This window comes from Gopherus flavomarginatus, chromosome 6, assembly GCF_025201925.1.
Source record: "Gopherus flavomarginatus isolate rGopFla2 chromosome 6, rGopFla2.mat.asm, whole genome shotgun sequence".
Classification (NCBI taxonomy): domain Eukaryota; kingdom Metazoa; phylum Chordata; order Testudines; family Testudinidae; genus Gopherus; species Gopherus flavomarginatus.
Window position 1 is genome coordinate 132,395,684 of NC_066622.1, and position 18,390 is coordinate 132,414,073.

The 18,390-nt window shown below is 44.3% G+C and overlaps 2 protein-coding genes across 6 annotated transcripts in view; both read left to right on the forward strand.

Moving 5' to 3' along the window:
* The window catches only part of LOC127053442 (zinc finger and SCAN domain-containing protein 29-like), an 881,068-nt gene that overhangs the window by 695,481 nt on the left and 167,197 nt on the right, over nucleotides 1-18,390 (forward strand). The window lies entirely within an intron of this gene.
* LOC127053391 (VPS10 domain-containing receptor SorCS1-like) overlaps nucleotides 16,635-18,390 on the forward strand; it is a 481,836-nt gene continuing 480,080 nt past the window's right edge. For all 4 annotated transcript variants that reach the window (XR_007775021.1, XR_007775022.1, XM_050957982.1 and 1 more), the window contains exon 1: nucleotides 16,635-18,376. Coding sequence is in view for 2 of the 4 variants with exons in the window: in XM_050957982.1 (XP_050813939.1) it covers nucleotides 17,798-18,376 (579 nt within the window). In the remaining 2 variants the exon portion in view is untranslated. The remainder of the gene's footprint in view (nucleotides 18,377-18,390) is intronic.

An 18,390-nucleotide genomic window follows, 5' to 3' on the forward strand; every position in this document is an offset into this window, starting at 1 on the left:
TACAAAAGATGAATATAAACAAATAATACAAGTTTGTAGGGCCAAAATTTGAAAGGCCATGGCACAAAACAAGATCAAACTAGCTAGGGACATAAAAAGGAAACAAGAAAACATTCTATAAATACATTAGAAGCAAGAGGAAGACCAAGGACAGATTAGTCCTGTTACTCAATGAGGGTTGAAAGACAATAACAGAAAATGTGGAAATGGCAGAGGTGCTTAATAACTTCTTTGATTCAGTTTTCACCAAGAAGGCTGGTGGCAATTGGATGTTTAACATAGTGAATACCAGTGAGAATGACAGAGGATCAGAGTCTAAAATAGAGAAAGAACAAGTCAAAAATTACTTAGACAAGTTAGATGTCTTCAAATCACCAGGGCCTCATGAAATGTATCCTAGAATACTCAAGGAGCTGACTGAGGAGATATCTGAGCCATTAGCAATTATCTTTGAAAGTCATGGAAGATAGGAGACATTCCAGAAGACCACAAAAGGGCAAATATAGTGCCCATCTATAAAAAGGGAAATAAGGAGAATCCGGGGAATTACAGACCAGTCAGCTTAACTTCTATACCCAGAAAGATAATGGAGCAAATAATTAAGCAATCAATTTGCAAACACCTAGAAAATAATAAGGTGATAAATAACAGTCAGCGTGGATTTGTCAAGAACAAATCATGTCAAACCAACCTGATAGCTTTCTTTGAGAGGGTAACAAGCCTTGTGGATAGGGGGGAAGTGGTAGTTGTGGTATATCTTGACTTTAGTAAGACTTTTGGTACTCTCTCACATGACCTTCTCATAAATAAACTAGGGAAATACAACCTAGATGGAGATACTATAAGGTGAGTGCAAAACTGGTTGGAAAATCGTTCCCAGAGAATAGTTATCAGTGGTTCACGATCATGCTGGAAGCGCATAATGAGTGGGGTCCTGCAGGGATTGGTTCTGGGTCCAGTTCTATTCAATATCTTTATCAATGATTTAGATAATGGCATACAGAGTACACTTATAAAGTTTGCGGACAATACCAAGCTGGAAGCGGTTGCAAGTGCTTTGAGGGATAGGATTAAAATTCAAAATGATCTGGACAAACTGGAGAAATGGTCTGAAGTAAATAGGATGAAATTCAAAAAGGACAAATGCAAAGTACTCCATTTAGGAAGGAACAATCATTTGCACAAAATAGGAAATGACTGCTTAGGAAGGAGTACTGCAGAAAGAGGCCTGGGGATCATAGTGGACCACAGGCTAAATATGAGCCAAAATGTAACACTGTTGCAAAAAAAGCAAACATCATTCTGGGATGTATTAGCTGGAGTGTTGTAAGCAAGACTCAAGAAGTAATTCTTCCACTCTACTCCACGCTGATTAGGCCTCAACTGAAGTATTGTATCCAATTTTAGGCGCCACATTTCAGGAAGGATGTGGACAAATTGGAGAAAGTCCAGAGAAGATCAACAAAAATGATTAAAGGTCTAGAAAACATGACCTGTGAGGGAAGATTGAAAAAATTGGGTTTGTTTAGTTTGGAGAAGAGAAGGCTGAGAGGGGACATGATAACAGTTTTCAAGTACAAAAATGGTTGTTATAAGGAGGGAGAAAAATTGTTCTTCTCAACCTCTGAGGATAGGACAAGAAGCAATGGTCTTAAATTGCAGCAAGGATGGTTTAGGATGAACATTAGGCAAAACTTCCTAACTGTCAGAGTGGTTAAGCAATCTCCACCATTGGGGATTTTTAAGAGCAGGTTGGACAAGCCCCTGTCAGGGATGTTCTAGATAAAACTTAGTCCAGTCTTGAGCGCAGGGGACTGGACTAGATGACCTCTCAAGGTCCCTTCCAGTTCTGTGATTCTATGAACAGCTGCTGTAGATTGCCTGGAGACAGGTGTTTGTTTTTAAAGCCATCAAGCAGCTGACAGCTAAATGTTATCAAAGCCAGGCCAGGGCAGGAACAGGAGAAAACACTGTTTTGCAAGAAAAATAGAATGGGAGAATGCTTCATCTCTCAGGAGCTGGATTGTCCCCTCCCACAGAAAAACCTGCCATCTCAAGACTGAGGGGGAGGAGAATCTTCATGAGGGTCCCTTCACAGCAATTCCCTCTACAGATCTGTTAGGCTGGGTCCAGTTTGCTCAGCAGTGAACCCACCCACAGCCTCACAAATCTTGAGGGAGCTGCGGGAAGGCATCAACCCTCCCTTGCTGCTCTCTGACCCCAACCCCTATTAAGAGCTGTGTAATCCAGAAGTCATTTGAAGGGTACACTAACTGTATTAGTCTTACAAATTGAACAATATTATATTATGTGCCAGTAGATGGTGCTCTGTATATTAGCCATCTGTATATTCTCACAGATGTATAGAGCCCTGAAATACCTACCTCTCTAGACTGTTACCTTTTCCAGGTAGCTGGCAGAGGGGGATGAGGTTCATCTTGCTAACCTCAGCCCCAGCTCAGCCACTCCTTTCAGGGGCCACCTAGTCTTCACTCCCTCCCCACCATACAGATCCTCAGATCCATAGAGCCTGGGGGACAGGCTGGCCAGTGCCATGGAGGCAGCCGAGTATCAGCACAAACAGGAATTACCAGAGTGGATCAGTGTCCTGGCTCTAAGAGTGGCCAGCAGCAGATGCCTCAGAGGAAGGTGTAAGAGCTCTTCTCCCCTTCAGTAAGCAGATGTGGGATAATCTGCCCCCATATTAATCCTCATGTGGATATCTAATCATTAGAGGTTGGACGAGGCGTGAAGTCTAATATAACTGCCAAAATTTGTGTTGGCAATAACCATTATAACTCCAAATATTCTTTATTTTGTCCATAGAAATATCTGATCCCTTTTTTATCTTTGGCCTCACCAACCTCCTGTGGCAATGAGTTCCACAGTCTAATTGCACATACATGGGGGAAAAGATGCATGCAACGTGTATGAATTTGGCTAAGAGTTCATGGACATTGGGGATGATTTTCACTTCGCTAACGGGGCAAAAATCACTTGTTCCTGATACAATTCACTACTGTCCAATAGGTGGCAGCATATTTTTTTCACTCAATTGCAATAATGTGGTCCTAGAGGAGAAAACAATTATATTTTACTACTTTAGACTTTATTCTGCTGAATACTAAAACACGTATGTAATAGCAATACTTCTTTAAAGTAATGAAATATTTACTGCCTGGAGCCCTCAGCAGCAGAACGGTACAGTATGTTTATTCTGCAGTTCAGTAAATTATAGATATAGTAAGAATCAAATTGATACTTTCAGATCATGTTAATCCAAACAAGTCTTCTTTATGCTTTTAATCTCAAAAAATTGTTTTATCTTCCCATGCACATAATTATCAAGGCATCTATTAGGCCCCATAAATAAACCCAGGCCCTAAAATTTGTCTCCAGACTCCAAATATGCTGAATGACTTCAGGACATATCATTTCTCAGCAGAAACTCATGTTTCTGCCATTCTCCCCAGGCCCTTGGTATAGCCCCTAAAGGAAAACTGCAGTGATAGCTAAATAAACATTTGCTAAATAAGAACATATATATTGAAATAAATGGAAAACAGTATTTAGAGACAGCTGGCTCACTTTCAGTAATTGCATAACTCTAAAGGATGCTGGTATCTTTTCTTCACCTCTGCCTAATTGTTTGTTTTATTTTAGGGTTCAGATTCATTTAACTAATCTCAGACTATTAAACGAAGAACAGTCTGTTGGGGAAGGTTGGTCCAGTGGTTAGAATGGTAACCACAGATGAGGGAAACCCAGATTCAATTCCTAGCTCTGCCACAAATGTGCCATGTGATGTGGCACAGATCTTTGAAGGTATGAGGTACATAACTCCAATGGGGAGGATCTGGGCCTTAATCTCTCTATGGCTCATAATCCCATCTAGGAAATAGGGTTAGCAGCACTTCTTTTCCTCACAGGAATGTTGTACATTAAAGACTTAGGCCACGTCTATACTACCCGATGGATCGGCAGGTAGTAATCAATCTATCGGAGACTGATTTATCACATCTCATCTAGACGCGATAAATTGATCCCCAAATTGATGCCCGTACTCCACGTCGACAGGAGGAGCAAGCAGAATCGACGGGGGAGCTGCGGCGATCAACTTGCTGCTATGAGGACGGCCAGGTAAGTCGAACTAAGATACTTCGACTTCAGCTACTTGAATAGCATAGCTGAAGTTGCATATCTTAGATCGATCCGCCCCTGCACCCCCAGTGTAGACCAGCCCCAAGTGGAGCTCCTCAAACACTATGGCAGAAGGGGCTATCTACATGCCTAACTCAGCTAGATTAGCTATTGTAACATTAATGCTGCAGGACTAGACTCAAAAGTCAGGCAATGTGGAAGTTAAGATTGAATGCTGCACTTAAATCTTTTAATGGATTGCATAAAATTAAAATGTATTTCCATTAGGCAATTATGTGGTCGGAGCACAAAGACTCTTGGCCTTTGATCCTGGTATTGCCACTGATTAAGTAATTTGACAACCAATCATATCTTTGCCATGGTTTGTCTGTCGGAGATGCAATTCACTATTCTCTGCCTCTGATACAAAGGCCATAAATTGATCAGAGCCTGATCCTGTGAGTGATGTGCTCTTCACTTCCAGAAATTAATGCACATGGAAGATACCAAAGTGGAATTTCCTCAGTCAGCCTTCTCAGAGAAACGTGAAAACAGAATCCCTGGCAGAAAAATAAGCTCTGCTAATGGTTTGCACAGTAGAGCTCATTGCAGGCGCATCAGGTGGTCAATTTGTAAGTGTGCAGTGCATGGTCACAAATCTCCTGTTCTAATCCAGCCCAGATCTCTGATCACCTATTTTAGCTCTGTATCAAGTCACACATATATAGTATCGTAGAAATGTAAGGCTGGAAGAGATGCTGAGAGATCCATCTCATCCACGACCCTGCACCGAGGCTGGACCAAGAAACCTAACCCATCCTCAAAAGGTGTTTTGTCAACATTTTTCTTCAAAACCTCCAACTGTAGGGTTTCCACAACCTCCCTTGTAAGCCTGTTCAGTGCTTAACTCTCCTTATAGTTAGAAAGCTTTTCCTACTATTGAACCTAAATCTCTCTTGCTTGCAGATTTAAGCCCATTATTTCTTGACCAACCTTCAGTGGATGTGGAGAACAATTGAGCCCCATCTTTATAACAGCCCTAAACATATTTGAAGACTGTTATTTGGTCCCCCTGTCAGTCTTTTCTCAAGACTAAACATACCCAGTCTTTCCTACTTGGTCAGGTTTTCTAAACTTTTCATCATTTTTGTTTGTCTCTGAACGCTTTCTCCAATTTGTCCACATCTTTCCTAAAGTGTGTCATGCAAAACTGGACACAGTATTCCACCTGGTGCTTCATCAGTGCTGAGCAGAATGTGACAATCACCTCCCATGAGTCATGATAAGAGTTATGTGATCTGAGATGTAATATTTATCTATTTATATTGCAGAATAGTTTAGAGGACCCAGTCCAGTTCATGACTGCACCCAGTAAGAGACAGCCCCTTCCCCAAAGACATTACAGTCTTTATAGATGGGGGAGGGATAGCTCAGTGGTTTGAGCATTGGCTTGCTAAACCCAGGGTTGTGAGTTTAATCCTTAAAGGGTGCATTTAGGGATCTGGGGCAAAAATCTGTCAGGGATGGTACTTGGTCCTGCTAGTGAAAGCAGGGGGCTGGACTTGAAGACCTTCCAAGGCCCCTTCCAGCTCTATGAGATAGGTATATCTCCATATATTATATTATAAAATAGAGGAGGCAGACAATGGGTAGGAAGGAAGCAGAGGGATGGGGACCTACCCGAGGACACCCTGCAGGCCAGTGGCAGATCTCCAGAATCCCAGTCCAGTGCTGTGTCCCCCACACAACACTGTCTCGTGCATAGAGAAAAAATGTCCCCCTCGCTGCAACTTAGCACTGATGGCAGCCTCAGCTGAAAGGCTAAGGCTTATTGGGAATAGAGACTGAATAGCTCTCATGATCCCTAGAAGTGGTTCCTTCAGGTCAGGACTGAGGTCTGTTGGTGGGGTAATGTAGCTTGTAGAACTTTACTTGTTCAGGGGATAGATGAGTTCAGTGTCTAGGGCTGACAATCCACTCCTTTGCCCCGCCACTAAAGTTCATTAGAAACATACTATGGAGCGGGTGGTGGGATGCCTTCCTCATGCTGTATATGGAACTGAAAAGCTAGATATCCCTCCCATAGCTTTCATATGTCTGTTCCTCTCTTTACAGAGTTGGGTCCTACAATACATTATTTCGTTGTTCTCCCTTCTTGCAGTCCTGTTTTAGAATCCTCAGCTGTACATGCTGAACCGGCGATGTACTGTATTGCTGTCAGGAACACCAAAGGGCGACACTGCAGTGGCAGATGTGGAAGAAAGCGAGCCTGGGAAAGATACTACAGGATTTTAGGAGTGCAGAAACCAAATTCTGAATGTATTATTCTGTTACATAGTGGTATGTTGTCGCCAGTGCAACAAATGCGATCCGTCTTCACCACCACGCTCTGTAACCCTGCTCCCTTACGTGAACTGTTTGCTCTTGTCTTTGTTCCCATATGCAGAGGCTGAGTAGACAATCTTGTCACTCTTATTTCGTTAGCTGCTTTAAAGATCAAAGGCTTGATTTCCCCACCCCCTCAGCTGTTCATGCAAGTTGCATCAAGGAGAAGATTGCTGTGCCCAAAGGAAGATTCTTCACTGCAGGAGGGGAGGCTGTGCGTACATTATTGCTCTCCACCATCATCCTCCAAGGGCAGCCGAGGCCCCTGAGTCCAGGCCATGGCCAGAATCAGTTCATCTTCTGGCTGCTCTCCATGGTGAGTCTCACCATGGAGCAGTACCTTGCACTGCAACACACTTCTCTGGGCTGTGTTTTCACAAGAGGGAGTGCCCTGCCTGAGCCCCCAAAGATGGACTGTTTTAGGGAGGAATGAAGATTTATCCAAGAGTGGTGCAGCTTCTGGAACCTACCCAGAGCTGGAGTAAATTGCGTGTGCCCAGATGTGTTTTGCAGAATTCAGCGGAGAAGGATCTCTCTGCCACACACTACCCCACAGCCTGTCAGGGCTGCTGTATCCTCCATGGCTGATGTCTTCCTTTGACTCCCCTCACATACCATGTGGTGGGTGGCTGCTCCCTAGAGAGCCAAGGATGCGGATCCATCAGGCCCCAAACCCTCACTGCTCATATCGCCCCAAAGTACTGACAGTTTTGTTTGACTCTGCTGCTGACCTTAGACAGCAAGTCCCTTCACCACCGCTGCGACTCCGTTTCTTCGCAGGTTAATAATGCTTACCTGCCCTTCTAAAGTGCTCTGAGAGCTGGGATAAAAGGCAGCATATAAATGCCAATAATTATCTGTGTGCTAGGATAGCCTAGAGGATAGCACACAGAGCTAGAACTCAAACTCAGGAGCCCTGGGTTTAATTCCAAGCTATGCCATTAGCCTGCAGGGTGACGTTGGCCAAGTCTCCTCTTCTCTCTGTGCCTGTTTCCCTAAATGCAGGTCATTATCCTAACCTCCATCATAAAATGCACTGAGTGCTTCTAATGAAAAGTGCATGTAAGAGCTAGATGGTATTATCATAATTGGTCTGACAATAAACCAGTCCTCACTAGACTGTACTTTTTGCTTACGCCTGATAGGCCAGATCCCTAGCTGGTACAAGCCTGCATTGCCCCATTGATGCTAATGCCAGAGCAATTTATGCCAGCTGAGGATCTGGCCTGAGTAGTTGTGGTGGGTTTTTGAAAGAAGTTGAGGGAAAGCAAATCACTGTAGGGAAAAGTGCAGAAAGCAGCTTTTCAGCCTGCTTAGCTTTCCAGGTGGATTGCTTTCTAATGTGGCGCATTAATTGGAAAATAACAGCAGTCCATCCTTTTAGAAAATCAGTATGCCTTCCTCCCTCCCCACCTTTTTCAGGGGGAATCCTTTATGAGGGTGTTTTTGGACACATGAATGAATGTGGCTCTTGACAGCTCCACCTTCCCACTTAAAAGCTCAGAATCAGTAGACGAGGTGACAAAGCTGCATTCCTTCCCCCTTCCACATTTGCTGAGTGCTCCAGACCAGCAGCGGCTTCCAGAGCCACTGCCCCATAAAGGAAAAGGAATAAACCTCATTGCATGCTTTTGAATTGGCACAGGCTGGTGGATCAATAGTCCAGTTTGGTGCTATGTGGCCAGGCTCATAGCAACAGTGACAGCTTTGCAATGATGCCTCCATAAGCAGATGTCACTGCAGACTCCCTGTCCCAAAGAAGCCAGATGAGGGAGGAAAGGAAAGAAAGGATGGTACAAAAATTGAGAATACAGGCAAATGGCATCATATATTTAGAGAGGACTCCATGGCAAACAGGCAATAATTCTAGTAACATAGTATCTCACAGTCCTGTTCAAATTCCCACCAGACCTAGTTAAGTTTGTTGACCACCCACCAATCATAATAATTGTGTTGGTTGCTCCATTGTAAAGAGTGTACTGTAATAAAGGGCAAAAAAAGTTATGCAGAGATATCACCTACCTGGTAAAAAGGTATGATCTCTCCACTCCATTTTATTTTTTCGCTTCCTCTTGGAAGCTGCAAAGGAACAAATTAGATAAGAAAGTATGATAGCTTGTTCGTGCGAAGAGTTCAGCCGCACAGATGTTAAGGGGAGGCAGAATGTCCTGTGCGTGTCAATATTTTTCTGAAGAATAACTGGTGAGGATTTGAAATCCTGATAAGGGAATCTTCCTGGAGAGAAAGGAGCCATATCAATTGACATGAGCTAACTGACTGACTGCTCAGAGTTTGAATCTGGACTGCAGCTCTTCCTATGATGAAAGGAGGCACATTGGAGATAAGTTATAATGCAGTGGTTGCTATAAAGAAGTCAGCATTTGCTGTGAGTTATATGAGGTATATGAGATTCTGTGTTCTTTTCTGTACGTAGATGTGGGGAATTTCTGCAGCTCAAGATAACACTGTCAATGTTGGGGAGAGTGGTGGGGTTCATGACTGGTTATGCTGCATTATGTTTTGGAAGGACCTGATCCAAAGCCTACTGAAGTCAATAGGCCATAAATGACCTGAAATTCAAGCTTTTGTCTAAACTGGGAAGATTAGGTAATCTTGAAACATGACCTTTAGGAGTTGTGTTAACTCTCAGGAGTTAAAAATGACTGAACTAAGTGCACCCAAGTACAAATCTTGTTTAACATCCTGCGAGTTAACACACGTTTGAATAGAATTCAATTTTAAAGTGTCATAGAATCATGGACTTTAAGGTCAGAAGGGACCATTATGATCATCTAGTCTGACCTTCTGTACAACTCAGGCCACAGAATCTCACCCACCCACTCCTATATCAAACTTATGTCTGAGCCACTGAAGTCCTCAGATCATGGTTTAAAGACTTCAAGGTGAGGAGAATCTTCCAGCAAGTGACCCGTGCCCCATGCTGCAGAGGAAGGTGAACCCCCCCACGTCCTCTGCCAATCTGTTCTGGAGGAAAATTCCTTCCCGACCCCAATTATGGCAATCAGCCAAACCCTGAGAATGTGGACAAGACTCACCAGCCAGACACCCAGGAAAGGATCTCACCCCATCTAACATCCCATCACAGGCCATTGGGCATATTTACTGCTAATAGTCAGACCAGTTAATTGCCAAAATTAGGCTATCCCATCATACCATCCCCTCCATAAACTTATCAAGCTTAGTCTTGAAGCCAGATATGTCTTTTGCCTCCACTGCTCCCCTTGGAAGGCTGTTCCAGAACTTCACTCCTCTGATGATTAGAAACCTTCGTCTAAGTTCAAGTCTAAAATTCCTGATGGCCAGTTTATATCCATTTGTTGTTGTGTTCACATTGGTACTGAACTTAAATCATTCTTCTCTCTTCCTGGTATTTATCCCTCTGATGTATTTATAGAGCGCAATCATATCTCCCCTCAGCCTTCTTTTGGTTAGGCTAAACAGGCCAAGCTCTTTGAGTCTCCTTTCATAAGACAGGTTTTTCATTCCTCAGATCATCCTACTAGCCCTTCTCTGTACCTGTTCCAGTTTGAATTCATCCTTCTTAAACATGGGAGACCAGAACTGCACACAGTATTCCAGATGAGATCTCACCAGTGCCTTGTGTAATGGTACTAACACCTCCTTATTTCTACTGCAAGTACCTTGCCTGGTGCATCCGAAGACCGCATCAGCTTTTTTCACAGCCACATCACATTGGCGGCTCATAGTCATCCTGTGATCAACCAATACTCTAAGATCCTTCTCCTCTGTTACTTCCAACTGATGCGGCCTCAGTTTATAACCAGAATTCTTCTTGTTAATCCCTAAATGCAGGACCTTGCATTTTTCACTATTAAATTTCATCCTGTAGAGAAAACCTACACTTGGATTTGGACTTGAATAAGCATTTACAAATTCAGGCGATAAAATGTTACTCGTCTAGTAGCTGTACAACTTTTAGAAGAGCACTAAAGAAAGTTAGTTTGAATATTGACAAAATTTGGGGAGTGAAATCTGGGTAAAAGAAAAGCACAAACCAAACCATTTTAAATTTAATGAAACTGTATCCAAATAATCTCCCAAGTTTATATATTAGAATCAGGTTTAAAAGGGACTGCAAGTGTTGTCTGGCATATTTACAGTATATTCTGTTCACGTGAATGGCTGGGGTGGGGTATGGGACATCCAAAAGTTTTGGATAACCAGCTATTCAGCTATATGGAGTACTAATTTGAGCTGCAATTTCACATGCTGGGATGGTGGTAGTGGGGGGCACTATGGATTTGGGTAACTAGGATGTTGGGATAAAGGTAATTTGGGTAACTGGAATTATACTGTGTAGTATGTATAAATTTAAAAGGAGATTATTGGTGAAATCCTGGCCCCAATGAAATCAGTTGGAGTTTTTCCACTGACTTCAATAGGACCAAGATTTTACCCTATCTATACAGTGTGTGGGGAGAGGATGGTAGGTTGGGGTGATATAAAGGTTTGCATTTGGGATAACTGCATTAGTTCTGAGTTCCTTTCACACTCTGTGCCATTTGTTTGCATTTTGCCTGCCTATCTTACCGGTTTCTAGTCAGTTTCACTTAATAGGTCTCATGCATTAAATGTAATATTGGGGGGTATTGGGGTAACATAAGTGGATGGGTTTCTTAAAAAATGGATTTGTGAAGATGGCCCCAAACTTTCCATCTCATCATGTATACAAGGGGACCAGAAATATTACTGGGAGTAAAATAAAGCTATCATGCCAGTATTGCTTGAAGGAGTGGGCTCAAAAGCAGCCTTCCTCCCTGCCCATTAAATCCCGCTATTTCTCTTGCTACTTAGGATACCACAGCAGAGTAAAACAGAGTTATTTTAGGATTAATCTTCCTCACTGTGCAAAATGTTTGTCCATCTATTAGTCTGGTCCAAGAATAACGAACACTCAGCAAGAGCAGGCTCATGTCTTCAATCAGCCTCAGGTGTGTGTCTCTCTTATCTTCCCCTCTCCCCTCCCCTCACTCTCAGTCAAATGAGAATGAAAAGTTTTTGCTCTTTCTCTTTAGCTGAAACTTTATTTTGCACCTAGAACATTTAGTTGATGTCCATTCCTGGCAGTGAGAATTTCAATGGAAAACACAGGGGAGAAAAAAAGAGCCTCTGTAACGATGACAAACTGCAAATAGTATTCACAGACCATTAAATTTTTAATCTTTTTTCTTCATCATTATTCTCGTGCCTCTATTAATTCTTCCAGAGTCAAGTGAAGAGCTAAAGATGACAGTGATAGACAAGAATTTTTATTGTCTTGTCAATACAAATAAACCCAGAGCTGATAAGTCAGGCTACTTTTTCAAGGATGACTAAAATTCAGTGATCTCTGGGAAAAAAAAAAGGCAGGGGGATTAAAATAAAATAGAAATAAATGTATGCATCTTAGGCTCTTTGGAAGATTTATGTTACTCAAGTAGTCTGACTACAGAAAGTGGCTTGAATGATATTTAGTATTCACAGAAAGCTATCACCCACTTTTGACTTGCATGTTTCAAAATGCAGATTTGCAAGGTTGTAAGAAGAAAGGAAGAACTTGATGCTGACTGTTGAAGGCAATAAGGGTCCAGTCCCCATTGCCCTTTTAAGAGATGGGAAAGGCAGTGGCGTCCAGAATAGAAAGAAGCACAATGCGGTGGCAAAACCTTGCTGGAGAGCACCAAACAACTGCTGAAGGAATTGGGTTGGCTGAAAATAATAGTTCTTATCCACATAAACAAAACTAAGAATGAGTTTGTGCATGGGCCATGCAGCAGAGAGACGAGCTATGTGGGAAGTTGGCTTTATAGCAGGCAAACTCCATAACAATGAATAAACCTCTGGAGAAAGCATGGGAGAAAAACAGGGGACATTTGAACACCTGCAAAGGAAGGCCAATACTAGGAGATACCATGGTATAGTAGATAGTCCAGGGCCAGTGCTGTGTCACATCTGCCACTGGCCTACTATATGACCATAGGCAAATCTGTTCTTCAGTCCATGCCTCTGTTTCCTCCTACCTTTTATCTGTCTTTGTTTAGATTGTAAGTGGCGTGTGTCAGGGATTGTCTTGCTAGGAGTATTTGGAACGCCTGGCACAATGTGCTCCAGACACTGCTGCAACACAAATACCACATTTTCAAGGTGGTTTTTAGAGTTTCCTAGATTGCCAACAACTAGAAAGGGAAATTGTTAACCATGAATTACAGCTGGGAGACTCTCAAGTCAGCCGGATCCTAAACAGTCATGGGAGGAGATCTGGGAGTGAAATTCTATGGACAAGTGATGTGCCAAGGTGGAATGGATGAGCAGAAGTGACCAGTAAAGGGGCAGTGTGAGTAAAGGCAGAATCCTAGGACCTTGAATGTAGGCATGATGAAGACTCGGCAGTTGTGAGGGTGAGAGGAGAGACCGGGATCAAAGAGGAAATAAATGTGAGCTCGTAGAGACAGGTGAGAAAAAGCAGAAATAGCACAGACTAGAATTTCAATAGAGCTCAGCACCCAACAGTTCCCTTTTAGGCACCCCCCATAGTTCTCAGTGAGTCCTACTGGATGACGGGCACTATTAAGTGCCTAAATGGAAGCTGGGTGCTCTTAAACACTGAGCACCAATTGTGGGTGTGGGGCGCTTATCTGGCCCTATAAGCAAGGACTTTTATTTAATGCACCTAACACCCAAACCTCAGGCTTTACCTGCCATCTGATGCTAAATTGCACCTCTCTGTATTTGAGGTCTTAGCAAAGTAAAATGTCTAGTTGAATTACAAATTAACACTTCTATGCTATGTTGAGATTATCTTAAACCCTAGCCTTTCCAACAGACGGTGGAGAGGATAGGGGGCAAAAGAACAGACAGCCCTTGCTCTTGATATTTATAGGAACTAAAGCTACTTCATACACTTTCAGGCTAGAGGAAGCCACTGTTAAAACCAGTGCAGATTATTTTTGGAAAGGCACTGATGCTGGATTTGATTATTTGGAATAGCAAGGGAGTTTTCATGTAAATTATTTTTGGATAAGTTATTAAAGTTAATAATTTAAAAACTGCAATCACCTTTTTGGAAGTAGGTAAATTAAATCCAGTGGCAAGGAGATACCAACTGTAGATTGATTTGAAACAAGTCCTGGGAATTTAACATTCTTGTGTACCAAATGTATTAATCCTATCTGAAGTCATGGGACCTGATCTGGATAATACTTGTGTACATATTAATCCTCTGGAAAAACAATTGGGGGTGGGTACATTTCCATTTGCTTAATAGAATAAGAAGCGCCTGACAATGGTTGTTTGTATGTATAATAATTATTGCCTGTTTTATTTAGAGAATGGAAAGATCTGTTCATAACTCAGATTGAAAACTCTTTTTTTTTACACTAAAAGAAGCCAAATCACCTCCCCCCCCCCAAAACACTATTTCCTAAATTGTGACTTGCAAATATTAAAATTATGGCTTAGATCCTCTGTGGAAGAGTTATATGACAAGTCTGAAAAGGGAACTTGCTGCAGCTCAGGATCAAAACTCTGGGCATGGTCAGGTTAGTTAGCTATCCTACACCCTGGTCCCATGCTGAGAACTCTGCAGTTGGACCCCAGCACTCAAATAAAGCAGGGCTCTGCTCATGCAATTCAGTTTAGACTGGGGCCCTAGCAGGCTGGATTGTGATAATCCAAACATCACAAGCATTTTAGGCCCACATTTTCACAATGAGCCTCTGGGTTCGAGGTGTTGTGGAGTAGTGGAGACTTCTGAACCCAAGAACGCTGCAGGCAGCCTGAGTGAATACTCCACTCCACTCCACTCTACTCTAGGCTGCCCCTGCTACCACCAATTCCACTCTGGCAGTACAGCACTAGAAGGAGATCTCCTTTCCTGGTCTCCCTGAGTATGCTTAGCCAGAAGCAGAGACAAGGGGACAATGGGGGACTTGTTTTGTGTTCACTCTTGTAGTAAAATGCTTTGTGGTGCAAATCACCACTTTCAGCTCCGATGCCGCCTGTCACAGCTAAGGGATCAGCCCAGCTCCATGAGTCCTGTGAATGTTAGCCACAGTTGTGTGAAATGAAAGAGCAAACTATTGACCCAGGTATATCCTGCCACTCCTGATGGAAGCTGCACGGCATTCCAACAGCAGGGGTGGAGTTGGATAAGTGATACAATCTACTCCACTCCCATGGTACACCTTAAATCTCTGACAAAGTGGGTATTCATCCACTTCTCTGCATCTGACGAAGTGGGTATTCACCCACGAAAGCTCATGCTCCAAAACGTCTGTTAGTCTATAAGGTGCCGCAGGATTCTTTGCTGTTTTTACAGATCCAGACTAACACGGCTACCCCTCTGATACATGGTACACCTTGTGTGTTGTCAAACCAGGTAGTATTTGTGAGCCCATGGGACATGATGGTTTTCATGAGTGCTGCTACTTCCCTTTTTAAAGCATGGCTTTTGGAGAGCAGCATGCCTGGGAATCCTTTCTCTACACAATCACTACTCAGGTGCTTCTAAGTGTAAGCCACCTGGGCTGAGTGCGCATCTTTATCCTCCTATAGTGACTGGTCTGCCTAACAGGATAAGAGCCTACTATAGCTACCAACTTGGAGAGCTACTCCTTAGCTCATGCAGTAGAAGGTTCTTTTTATGCTGATGAGTCTGGCTCCAAAGCCCACTGATGGCCCAGGCAGGATCATCATACAAGCTCTGTGATAAAGGGACTTGGTGATAATTGGACTGTCCCTGACAGGTGTTTGTCTAACCTGTTCTTAAAAAACCTCCAATGATGGAGATTCCACAACTCTCTTGGCAATTTATCCAGTGCTTAACTACACTGACCATTAAGAAGTTTTTCCTAATGTCCACCTTAAATCTCCCTGGCTGCAATTTAAGCCCATTGCTTCCTGTCCCATCCTCAGAGGTGAAGAACATTTTTTCATTCTCCTTCTTGTAACCACCTTTTATGTACTTGAAAACTGTTATCATGTCCCCCCTCAGTCTTCTCTTCTCCAGCCTAAACAAAGCCTGTTTTTTTCAGTCTTTTCTCATAAACCATTTGCATAAACATAAATTGTTTGCATAAATAGATTGCGCAAGTACTATTCACCAACAGTCATAAGGTAAATATCTAACTACATGGAGCTTATTTATTGCCTTTCTCTCTTTTTTTTTTCCTGTTTAGCATGAACTAATCCACCTCATGGGGGTTGCATTGACATTTCCATTGCAGGCTAGAGTCATCTTTGGAGAAATCCCTCTTGAACTGTCCTAATTACCAGAGGAAATACCTCTCTCTGCACAGCTCTGTGTACAACTACTAAGCCCTCCCACCACTGCTTAGGAGACTTTCCCCCTTGGATCTTGTTACACAACCAGGGAACCATCAGGACAGCTGTTATCTGAAAGACTGAACAGTATGGGTTCCAACCCTGACTCTACTGCAGGCCTGCTGTATGACCCTGGGCAAATGATTTAGCCTTCTGTGCCTCAGTTTCTCTATTTGTACAACAGGGGAAATAGCCAACTTTTAAGTGCTTTGAGATCAACAGCTGGAAGGAGCTGTATAGTATAAATGCACTGTATTAATTATTACTACCAGCATCTCTGCTTAATAGTAACCATTTATTTGGGAGAAATGCAAGCTGGTACAAAGTTAATTGATTTACAGTAGATTTAGCTGGGATCTGCTGGTTAGACTGCAGACAATTCATCATTGTTTAAGTACCATAGAGAGTCATGCCAAACCTCTATTAATCGGAGTCTTACTTTAATGTGACCACTTGCAAAATTCCCAAGGCTTCCAAGCAGCAAACAGTTGAGTTAGATTTCTGAAATAAGTGCATGTAACTGTAAATGTCTTATTGAAATATACTGCAACACTCCTCCAACACAAGAACGAGATTCTTAAAAATAAACAAATTCCCTTTAAAATGAAACTGGGAAAATGGAGAATAAACAGATAGGAATTGTTTACTGGAGTAGACTTAATTTACGCACTTCTCAACAAGCTTAGAGAATCCCTCTATCTGCACCTGTGCCCAGACATATACCTAATATATTTACTAATACATGTCTGAAGTAGGGAATAAATGTTAACATGGAATTGTTAAAAGGGAAGGTAAAAATAACCCCAGTAAGTAATGTTGTGGTAAGTGATAATGAAAAATGCAGAAAAAAATAGAGAGAGGAGGGGAAAGGAACAACCCCGTCCCTGAGAACTTGATTATTTAGAACTCAGGGACAGCTCGCCTAGAGGCAAGGCTACTATCTGTGGTTTCTGTTAAATCACTGGTGGGAACCTCCTCCTCCCCTCCGTTGTCATTTTATTTCCAAAATCATGTTCCTTTTCCTGACAGTATTAATCTGACCAAATCTTTGCAATGCCTGAGTGGTTTATCTCAATACAGAGCGGCAGTTACTGTATCTAACAGAGCAGGAAAGGACCATGATTTCCCTCTATGCAAATACACCCTGTGTCCTTTAAAGGCGGTGGGGCTGCTTCTCGACTCGCGCTGCTGTGACTCAGGCGTATCTAACTCTCCTGAAGCTACCCCCTCGTCAGCCTGGGAGAAGAGGCAGGTGTTGCAAATTAGACGCCCTATCCCTTTTAGGAAAAAAGAAGCGGGAGGCTACTGAAGCGGCCGGGGGTGTTTGTTCCTTCATTCCCCGGGGGCATGTTTGCGTCTCTGCATTTTCAGAGGAGTTGTGGGGAAGATCGGAACTTTGAGCAGGACGCAGGTCTGGGGAGGTAGCATATGATCACGGGAAAGCCAGGCGTGGGGGCGGGAGCAAAGGCAGAGATCGTGTGTGTGTGTGTGTGGGGGGGGGCTATAAAAGTTAAGGTGAGTGCCTAGTGCTGTGTGTTGGAGAGTAACAGATCATCCACCGCTGGAAACCTGCTGAGCATCCTGGCGGAGCTGCTGGGGCGAACGCGAGCCGAGAGAGGCGATCTGTGACGGACTGCACAAGCAGAGGCTGTCACCAGCCGGGGTGCTCTCGCTCTGACTTCAATCCAGCTCCTCCCCCCGGGTGGTTGTGGCTTTTTTCCTTCCATCCAAAAGCCTGATCAGCCCAGCCAAGCCAGCCCTGGGGGGATAAGGCGAGAGACAGAGGGAGCACAGCCGTTTTCTCCTTCCCTTTCCCCTGCCTGCAGCGTATCCAGCCCTGCCTGAAACTTGCATGGAGTTGGGGCCCTCTTCCCTCTGCTCCGGGTGAATCTGGTGTCTCTCTCCCAGCCTCTCGCCCGCAGCCGCAGCCATGGGAAAAGTTGCGGGCCGGTCCCCGGCGGGCTGCCGCGTTGCTCTGCTGGCCGGGACCTGGCTTGTCCAGCTCCTCTGCACCTTTGGCACCAGCGGGGCGGAGATAACGTGCCGCGTCTGCCTGGCCCCGGGGAAGCCGCCTCGGCCGCAGCGGGGATTATTCTTCGTGCCCGGGGGGCCGGGCCGCGGGGAAGAGGCGAGGCGGTTCCCGGCGGCCGGGGGGAAAGTGACCTCCCCCGCTGCTCCCAGCCAGGAGAAACCGACCGGCCAGCTCGAGCCCAGCGCATCCCCGGCGCGCTCCGCTGGCCCCGGCCTGCCCCGAGCTGCCCCCCGGGGGACTGCGCCCCGCGGCGGCCGGCTGAGCAGGAGCCCGGCGGAGCGGAGGAGAGCCAGGGGGGTCCCGGCGGAGCGGGGCCAGCAGGGCAGGGAGGCGGCAAGGGCACCCCCCGAGCAGCCGCAGGGCAAAGCCACCCGCTTCAGGCTGGAGGAGCTGAAGCTGAGCAGCAGCACCTTCGCGCTGACCGGGGACTCGGCTCACAACCAAGCCATGGTGCACTGGTCGGGCCACAACAGCAGCGTGAGTAGACCCAG